This window comes from Micromesistius poutassou (assembly GCF_964030765.1).
Source record: "Micromesistius poutassou genome assembly, contig: SCAFFOLD_2934, whole genome shotgun sequence".
NCBI classification, from domain to species: domain Eukaryota; kingdom Metazoa; phylum Chordata; class Actinopteri; order Gadiformes; family Gadidae; genus Micromesistius; species Micromesistius poutassou.
Genome location: NW_028177756.1, coordinates 1 through 10,624, shown reverse-complemented (window position 1 = coordinate 10,624; position 10,624 = coordinate 1). Strand labels below are relative to the sequence as shown.

Below are 10,624 nucleotides of genomic sequence, written 5' to 3'. Positions count from 1 at the left end.
GCAAAACCTTTTTCTTCTGTAACCTTCCAGCAACCAAGCTGCTACTCCCGCACACCTGCCACCTGCTGGCGAACTAATGGCAACACACCCTCAAGACCACCAACACTGTAATGCGCTCAAACCAAAACAATAACTCAACACTTGGAAAACGCATACACTCCCTCTACATTAAAACCTCCAACTAAAGAAATTAAAGAAATACTCCGCCATAAGAGTCAACAGACCCATTGTGCCACATATACGTTGACTTTGACTTTGACTTTGAGTCGCGCCGCCCCGTCGCTTTTTGTGTGAATGCGCCATTACTTTAGTTTCACTATTCAGCCCTCAGTGTGGGGCAGGGCGTCAGCACTGGGACCTGGTCGTTACTTCCTTAAACTGTTGCTCTGTCTTATCGTAGGCCTATCCCTTCATCAGTTCTTAGGGATATAAACGATGTGACGCAGTTAGTGTTAAAGTTCTGTCTCGCTTCTCAGTGATTGTGGTGAACACCTAAATCTCTTTATTCCCTCCTTTCTTGCTGTTGTGCTTCTATATTTCCATACTACACGGACAGCACACGTTTCATCACTGAGAAGATAAGGTAGGCCTACCTACCGTTTCCTGAATTCATGTTTTCTTCAGATGACTGGTGATGTAGAATTCTTACTATATTAATGTATTCTTACTAAATTAATTTGTTTCCAGTCCAAGTGCAGTGTTTCCAGGTTTGTGGTGTAAAAGAGGTGCTGCGTTTATATAGGCCTACGGATCCTCTGGGACGGGACCAGAGGATCCCATATAGGTGGGCACAGAAAAAAACAGGCGGGCAAAGCCAATTTGATTGAACATAAGATAGGCCTAGATTAGATGCACCATGCAAACATTAATCAAAGGCATGTTATATTTATGACATAAAGGTGGAATTTATTAAAGGCATTTGATCACAGCTGACAAATTACGCGGAAACATTTTAAACCTGCGCGAAAAACTGCATGAACGTAGCTTTGGTGTGCATCACATCAAATTGAAACAGATTGGCCATATAAGACAAGCCTACTGCAAAGATGAAAAGTTATCTCACACACACACACACACACACACACACACACACACACACACACACACACACACACACACACACACACACACACACAGTGTGAGCGCGCGAGCGACAGCGAGAGAGAGAGAGAGAGTCCTCCTCGACCGACACAGGCCTAATGTATAATGGCTATATTTCTTCATTTCTTATATTTGTAAAGTGTGAGGGCTTTCACAGAAACGTTCAGGAGGGGAGGGGGGGGGGGGGGGGCTGCCGGTTGTTCGCGATTTGACTGATTCTTGAGCTCTCAGACGAGTGCTGACGAAGGAAAGCCCTCTGATTGGATGGGCAAGACTGACAATTAGGCGGGCCTAGGCCCGTCCAGGCACGCCCGTAGCGTTGAGGGCGTTAATGTACGGATCCTCTGGTACGGGAACCGGACAGAACTGTTTGTTTGTATTGTGGACTTTTATTCTGTAGGGAGGTCAGATTGGTCGGTTGTGGACTTTTATTGTGGAGTTTCATTGGTAACATTAGTTAATTATGGTTTATAACTGTCGGATCTAAAGGGAAATAAATAATTGTCAGTAATTAAATGAACGTGTTAGAAGCATAGTGATAAAAGATCACACACAGCTTACATATAGTGTGACATCTCAGAGACAGAGAGTCAGTACGTCTACATGATAGACAGAATACTGTGTGTGACAGTCGACTCACTTTCAGCACGGTTCCATGATGCAGACAGGCCCACCACAATTGGCGTAACTTTTTCTCTGTACTACGAAACTCTGTACTTGACACTGCTGTCGTCCCTCCAAACCAACAAAATGAATTGACACACAATTGAAAAATCCACTAAAGAACCCATTCTAGTTCTGAAAAAATAACATAAAATCACAAGTGGACTCTGAGGCCTAGGCCTACATATTATAGCATATATTTTCCCATATTTCTCCATATGTTGCAATCATAACATTTGTTCTGTAATTAACTGCAATATTACAACTTGCTTCTAGAAACTGTATCCTATCCTTTGTTGTACTCATAACATTGTGCAGTGTGCATACCTGTTGCTGTGTCTCATCAACATCACTGGGCTGACTCAGTTCTGTGGCTGCAAAAATAAAAACATTGTGTTGCTATGTAACGACCCTCACTTGTGCAGGTGTTCGTGGAAATGATTCAGACCCCCGGGATTTCTCAGTGACATTTATTGTCTGCTGCCTCCAACGGAGATGGCCTAGTTCTTATGTACGGGGTGATCGTATAGTTTTATGTACATACACATTAGAAAGTGATCACATACCTGCATTCACAATAAAAACCAACATGAGCTCCAGCGTGACTGCCCGAATAAGTCTAAAATAACATAAAAAACAGAAAGAGAACAATGCTCTCCATTACAGTATCGAGCGGGTTGCCGCCAAAACTACAAACTGAATTATAAACCCTGCTAACAACATTAAACTTTGAGATCATAAGTTCCTAAATGTATATACACTAATATTAAATCAAAAATTGTTAATAAAACATGTTCATTTATTAAAATATCAAATTATATACAGAGCGCTCCCAAAACCTGCTAACCTCCAACGGAGATGGCCTAGTTTTAATGTACGGGTAGCGCAAGCGCCCAAAATGTGTGAAAAGAAACAGACAAGCAGTCACGCAGCCTCATATAAAACCTTTATGAATGTGGTACAACATCTGGACCTTTCATATTAACATGCATATTAACAATGGCATGTTAATAATACAATTTCTGTTACAGCTACATACATGCTACCACCATACAACATTTGTATTGATAAATCATACTGATACTGATGGTTAACTTGCTACTTTTTCTAAAAGCTGCCCATTTTCATCTTCTCATCTTCATTTCTCTGCATCCCCTTCCAGTGCTTTTTTCTTTTTAATTCTTGCCTTCTCTGCACCACCTTTCTCTTTTTGCTGTCGATCACTGTCAACACAATGTGTGTACCGTTCCCAGCATAATCTGTACACTCTCTACGAGCCAGGGCCTAGTTTCCCGATAATGACGGATCCACGCTCGTACGGTCATTTAGCCTGGCTATTGCCAGACAAACTCAATCATAGATTGCACGTTGGTCTGGGGAAGCTGCTGTCATTTTCTTCAGCACAAGAGGCGTGATCAATGGGCGGAGTTAAATTGACTGTAGCTGTGTTCGAAATCGTTCCCTATTCACTTACTCACTATTCCCTATATAGTTTATATGATATAGTGAACTATATAGGGAACGAACAAACGAGAACTCGGACGCTACGCTGAACATTTCTAAACGTCATTTGCATCAGTCACTGCTTGCCGTCGCTTCCCTGTCGTCATTGTGTTGAACCAGCCAATAGCGCGCCAGGGGGAAAAGCCAGCTTGGTGATTAGCTCCAGCAAAAAGGTATCGAAACTAGAAAGAAATCTATTGCTCTTCTCCAGTCCCTTGTGCAGAGTGAACTCAAATCGCCGGCAGAATGGGCAGGGCTACCCAGTCTAGTCATGATCCTCTCTCTGAGCAGCTTCAGCTGGAGATAAACTCTCAGCCAGATCGGACACCGGGTCCGTCAATATCATAATTTGTTTGATTTGATAAGTATGATTTGATGGAGTTAAAAAAAATAGATATATTATTTTTATTTTTATTTTTTTTGCGACTAACCGACCAATGAAAACTTGGTCGACTGAGACTCTTCTCATCGACTAACGTGTGGTCGACTATTAGGGGGCAGTCCTAGTCCCCGTACACGGAGCGAGCGAGCGAGTGTGCGAATGCACAGTCACTCGCACACAGTCAATTAGATCGCATTCAGGTCAATTGTGCTCACCATTGGTCTTTTACATGCCTATTTTTCTTCATCTCATTGAAGACACTGTTCTTTACACAGACCTTGTGAGGTTTGTGTGTGTGAGAGATAGATGAGAGGTTCCTTGTATACCACATAACGTCATAGTTAATAATCAGGTTGCATTTGTATTCGTGTTTTTGACATTGCAGAAGTATATGATTTATCGGTTTTCTGGCAATATACGATTTGGGTGTTCTTTTGGTTGATTGGGCGGTTTTTAATCTATAGTTGGGCTGGAAATTGCCAATCCGATCTGGCAACACATGCTATCTACACAAACAATATGCCATATGAAAGCTGAGACTCAAAGAAGAGAGTCCAATATAAGACTTGGTATAAGACAACCATGCAATATTGTTAGCCCACAGTAATCAGCCCGGTGGCCCCAAAACGTTAAAGGCCCACCGGGAATTCTCCCGACTCTCCCGATTACCACTCTGCCACTGTGTGTAGCTCTAGACAGAGAGAGTGATAGAGTGTGTGTATGTCAGACAGGAGGAGGATAGGAAGTCTTCACTGCAGTCATTCAACGTTTGAATTGGTACTCAAACAGAATCCACAGAAACAAAATGTTGGAAAGTTGTGTTTGTGTCCAGGTCTCCCTATGGATGAGGAGAGAGAGGAGGGGGGTCCTACCTCTAAAACCACTCTGTCTGGAGAACATGGCCCCCATAGCAAATCTAAGAGGTAAGAAGAGGATCTCTCACTGTCTGTGACTGTTGTCCATCTCAGAGCTCAGCAGTGCTATATCATGACTCCATCATTAGTCTGAGTAAAAGCTGTGTGTGTGTTGTGTTGAAGCCCAGAGCAGCAGCAGAGAGCAGACTCCCCTGGACCCAGCTGTGTCTCCATGAAGAGTGACTGGTCTATGGGTCAACCTCCTGACCTTAAAGATGGAATTCAGCAACCTTCTAAGAAAAGGGGAGGATTTATCAAATAGATGATCACATTAAACAACATCCACAAATCCTAACTTCCAGATGATGTTTCTTTTTCTAGAAGGAGGCAGGAGAGAGCAGACTCCCCTGGACCCAGCTGTGTCTCCATAAAGAGTGACTGGTCTATGGGTCAACCTCCTGACCTAAAAGATGGATTCCCCTCCAGAGAGGAAAGGTAGGAGTTTCAAACAAACCAGTAGTTTTACTGACTAATATTTCTATTCAGGAACTATTTTGATTAAAAAGATTGTGCGTGTGTGTGTGTGTTCTCCCAAGGCGAGACCAGGAGATGTCAAAGGTTACCAGTGCTCAGTCTTTTCAACAGCAGCCAACAGAGGTGATCAAGGTGTGTAAATGATACAAGACTCTAGCAGCTCTACACAGGGGTGACGTAAGGGGGGGTGTGGGTGGGGGGCGGGGGGCAATCAGTGAGACAGGGGCCACTCAGAGAATGCTAATATTATTATTGTTATTATTATAATAATTGAAGTAATTAAGTTAACGTATTTCAAATAAAATTTGTATCTATTAAAACGTAACAATTGAAACAGACAGGGGGTTTGTTTCTCCATGTTTGGCTAAATGTTCAGTATAGTCTTTATATTTTACCTCTCTCTCTTTATTGCATAGTTCAGTCTTGCGTGGATCCAGTTTCAGCACAGAGTCACAGTTCAGAGTCTTCCACTTGGTGCGCTTACAAACAGAACAGAAGAAGAACAGACTGTCAGTAGTTTGACACGTCGTTGTTGAGGTAGAAACAGACTGTTTCTGAGGTAGAAACAGAAAGTTGAGAGGGAGGAAATGGGCCAATATTTGGTCACCCAGTTTATCCAAAGAAAGGCTTTTTCACCTTCCTGTGGTGCCCATTAACACTGAGCTACCTAGTGAATATAGAGTGAATCATAGAATCTATATCAATTAAATAGATCAAACATGAAATTCATTAATAAGATTCAATAAATGAGGAAGACAGGTTTATGAATCTGGAAGTCTGTTCTGAGGAAGTTTGCAGCAGCAAGGCCTATGCTAATTTTCTTCTACCTAACTACGATACAGCCAGGGTAGGTATATCAATACTGACCCCTAGTGAAAGTGAAAGTAATAGCAGGGTCTGAAGACGGTCTGTGCCTTTTCTGTCACATTTTATTGAAGTTTTTAGAGCCAGTGGGGCATTACTGGTGTATGACAAACTTTGGGAACATATTGACAACAATTTAAAATACCTCTAAATTTCAATGAATGTCTCAAAACATTGGGGAAAGCCTTTTTGCCAGAAACAACAGTAATGAGAGATGCTACTCATGTACCTCTGACATTCATGCACCAATGGTCAATGACAGTAGGCTAAGTATTGGGTAATTTGCACTAGGCTACACTAGAGCTACCAGTCTATCAAACACGGGTGGTCAAATGGGTTTTCTAGGTTGGTGGGTGGTCTAGGTTGGAGGCCCAATATATTCTTTCATAGGGCCCACAATCTCTAGCGGTGCCACTGCTCTACATGAGCATTAAAAGCATCTCTTGTGGAGCTAATAGTCTCCAGGCTTCCCTCTTTAGACCAGCGATACGTTAATCTAGGACAGATGCTTCTGATGTCCTCAGTTGGTTCAGAGTAAAGAAGAGTAAAGTAGAGTAAAGTTCTCTTTGAGGGGAGCCTCGGTGGCGTACTGGGCTACAGTGCGTACCATATAGGCACAGTCCTGAACGTAGAGACCCAGGATCGAATCCGGCCTGGGTCATTTACTGCTTGTCCTCCCCTCTGTCTTCATCACCTTCCTCTCTATAATCAAGCATGCAAAAAATAAATCTTTAAAGTTCTCCTTGATGTTTGTTCTGTTCCAGAGGGCTGAGGAGAACGCACACGCCTTTCTGGACAAGGAGCTGAAGAAGCTCTGGAGGGTTCTCTTCCCAGATTACCCACAATGCTCAGAGCGTTGGAGGGAGGAGGAGGAGGAGGATGCTAAGAACGAGGAGCAGAGGAGGCGCGCAATAGAGGCAGTGGTGGACATCATAAAGCTCTGCCTGATGGAGATGAACCAGGAGGAACTGGCCGACTCACTGTGGAGTGGTAAGAGACTCTTATTGACTCCCTTGATATTTATTTTTATTTTGAAAAGAGAAGAAACTGTTTAAAACACTGATGAAATACTTTTATTTTGAAGAGCAGTAGAGGACTTTTACTTTGTTCATACTGAAGTATATCAAGGTAGATCATTTCTAAACGTCTATCTTTTGCATGTGGAGTTATTCCCTCTCGGGGGTTAAGTGGTTTGATCCAGATATATAGGGTAATTGTGGGGGTATCAGTATAAATGGTTTGATCCAGATATATAGGGTTATTGTGGGGGTATCAGGTTGAATGGTTTGATCCAGATGTGTAGGGTTATTGTAGCCGTATCATATTAAAGAATATTAAACAGTAAACTGCAGATCAACAGCAGAATAACTCAGTGGAAGAGATGCACCACTTTCTTATTATAACAGGTTAGCAAGTCACTGATACCACTGATACCACTGAACAACGATAGCACTACTAACAAAGTTATAAGATCCATATAAAGTAGAATTTATAATACTTATTTCTTTACACCAATCATATTGGTTTGTGATTTAGGAGCTGTTGCTGTCCAGTGCCAACATAAACTCAAGTCTCATCTGAAGAAGAAGTTCCAGTCCGTGCTTGAGGGAATCGGTAGAGCAGGAGAGAAAATACCTCTGAATGAGATCTACACAGAGCTCTTCATCACAGAGAGAGGCAGTGGAGCGGTCAACAAGGAACATGAGGTCAGACTGATTGAAAAGGCTTCCAGGAAGCCAGCCAATGAGGAAACACCAATCAGATGTGAAGACATCTTTAAACCCTTACCTGGACAAGATAAACCAATCAGAACAATAATGACAACCGGAGTGGCCGGCATTGGTAAAACAGTCTTAACACACAAGTTCACTCTGGACTGGGCTGAAGACAAAACCAACCACGACATAGACTTCACATTTCTTCTCACTTTCAGAGAGTTGAATTTACTGAAAGGGAAAGAGTTTAGCTTAGTGGAACTTCTTCATCAGTTTTCTGTTGAAACCAAAGAATCAGGAAGCTACAGATACCACCATGACCAAGTAGTCTTCATCTTGGATGGCCTGGATGAGTGTCGACTTCCTCTGGACTTCCAGAACAACCCGACATGGACTGATGTCACAGAGCCGACCTCAGTGGACGTGCTGCTGACAAACATCATCAGGGGAGTCCTGCTTCCCTCTGCCCACATCTGGATAACCACACGCCCTGCGGCAGCCAATCAGATCCCTGCTGAGTGTGTTGACATGGTGACAGAGGTGAGAGGGTTCAACGACCCACAGAAGGAGGAGTACTTCAGGAAGAGATTCAGAGAGGGGAAACTGGCCAGCACAATCATCTCTCACATCAAGAAATCTAGAAGCCTCCACATCATGTGTCACATCCCAGTCTTCTGTTGGATCACTGCTACAGTTCTGGAGGACTTCTTCAAAACATCTCAGAGAGGAGAAGAGGTGCCCAAGACCGTGACTCAGATGTACAGCCACTTCCTGAGGGTTCAGTCCATACAGGGGGACAGGAAGTATCATGGGAGAGCTGAAACTGATCCACACTGGAGTTCAGAGAGCAGGGAGATCATTGTTTCTCTGGGGAAACTGGCTTTTAACCAGCTGGAGAAAGGCCAGCTGATCTTCTACGAGGCAGACTTGGCAGAGTGTGGCATCGATATCAGAGCAGCTTCAGTGTACTCAGGAGTGTTCACCCAGATCTTTAAAGAGGAGTGTGGGCTGTACCAGGATAGGGTGTTCTGCTTTGTCCATCTGAGCATCCAGGAGTTTCTGGCTGCCCTTTATGTCTTTCTGTCCTACATCAACACTGGTGTCAATCTGCTCTCAGAAGAACAGCCAACCTCCAGGGAAGATGAACTCCTCCTCTACCAGAGTGCTGTGGACAAGGCCTTACAGAGTGAGAATGGACACCTGGACTTGTTCCTCCGCTTCCTCCTGGGCCTCTCTCTAGAGACCAATCAGATGATCCTACAAGGTCTGCTGGGACCAAGAGGAAATACATTACTGGGCAAGCAAACTAAAAAAGTTCTTCTGGGACAGAGAGGAAGAAGGTCACGGAGCAATTCCCAAATAGTCCATTACATCAAGGAGAAGATAGGTGGAGATCTCTCTCAAGAGATAAGCATCAATCTGTTCCACTGTCTGAATGAGCTGAACGACCGTTCTCTAGTGGAAGAGATCCAACAGTACCTGACATCAGGAAGTATTTCCACAGAATCTCTCTCCACTGCTCAGTGGTCAGCTCTGGTCTTCATCTTACTGTCATCAGAAGAGCAGCTGGACGTGTTTTACCTGAAGAAATACTCTGCTTCTGAGGAGGGTCTTCTGGGGCTGCTGCCAGTGATCAAAGCCTCCAAAACATCTGTGTAGGTTCACTATTAACATATATTACAATACGCACAACACAATATACATAATACTAGAATATAAAAGTTAAAATAACATACAAAACTTTAGGCATACTTAGAACAGGTTTTACGATACACACAACACAATATACATACTACTGTAAAAGTAATATTATGATACAATTTTCAGGCAAAACAACTGTTATTAGTATTGTTGTTAGTATCAACATTTTACAGCTTATATATAACTTACATTTAAATATCTCATGTATAATCATTTGTTAAACTATAATAAACGTCTAATAAAACATTTAATCACGGTTCCTAACATGTTCTGTTTATTGTGTGTGTTCAGGCTTAATGGCTGTAAGCTGTCAAAGAGATGCTGTGAAGCTCTGGCCTCAGTTTTCAGCTCCAACTCCTCTAGTCTGAGAGAGCTGGACCTGAGTACCAATGGTCTGGAGGATTCAGGAGTGAAGCTGCTCTCTGCTGGACTGGGGAGTCCAAACTGTACACTGGAAACTCTCAGGTCAGTTTTACTCAAAGTGCAAACAGTGACACCACAAGGTTCAGTTTCAGAGGACTTACTTACTATTAACTACTGCCCCCTGGTTTGAGAATTACTCCTAAATGACGTCAAACTATATAATCAAAGTACCTTTGATGACCACAATTAGAGTGGTGCCATTGGACATATTACACCTTGTTTTTTATGTGAGATGCGAAAATGAAAAGTAATCCCAAGGTTGCCATTGCAAATTTTCAATTATAAACACAAAATATAATGATAGTGCCTTCCCACTATCTTCCCACTGTTAACAGGACAGTGGTAGTTAAACAAATGAAGTCACAGTATTTGCATCAATCAAAGGTTATAGGTCTAGAATCGATCAACTAAAGTTATAGTTTTCATAGAAACAACTCAACAATTTCTAATTTTTGATATGTTATAATTTTTTACGTATTTTCTTTATATACATTTTTTCTTCAGAATTTCAATTGAAGACATAAAATAAAGAACAAGGTCAAACAATTTAAGATGTTGAAATACAGAACAATATGTAGAAATACAGAACAAGATAAAACAATTGAATATGTAGAAATACAGAACAAAACGATTGAATATGTAGGAATACAGAGCAACATAATTAAATATGTAGAAATACAGAAACAATATAAATATATTGAATATGTAGGAATACAGAGCAACATAATTAAATATGTAGAAATACAGAAACAATATAAATATATTGAATATGTAGGAATACAGAACATAAAACAATTTAATATGTAGAAATACAGAGCAACGTAAAACGATTGAATATGTAGAGACGCAGAACCCCAGAGGGGTTTTGTGGTCGTCCTTGATTT

General features: G+C 42.0%; 1 protein-coding gene across 1 annotated transcript; it reads left to right on the top strand.

The window, feature by feature from the left end:
- Positions 1-269: 269 nt before the first annotated feature.
- Positions 270-9,782, top strand: LOC311375734 (NLR family CARD domain-containing protein 3-like; the record flags this gene model as incomplete). Its single annotated transcript, XM_084490791.1, has 8 exons — positions 270-583; positions 4,482-4,572; positions 4,687-4,806; positions 4,885-4,998; positions 5,100-5,169; positions 6,666-6,891; positions 7,438-9,271; positions 9,609-9,782. Coding segments are annotated over exons 2-8 (2,621 nt in total), but the record flags the coding sequence as incomplete, so codon positions are not given.
- Positions 9,783-10,624: the final 842 nt, after the last annotated feature.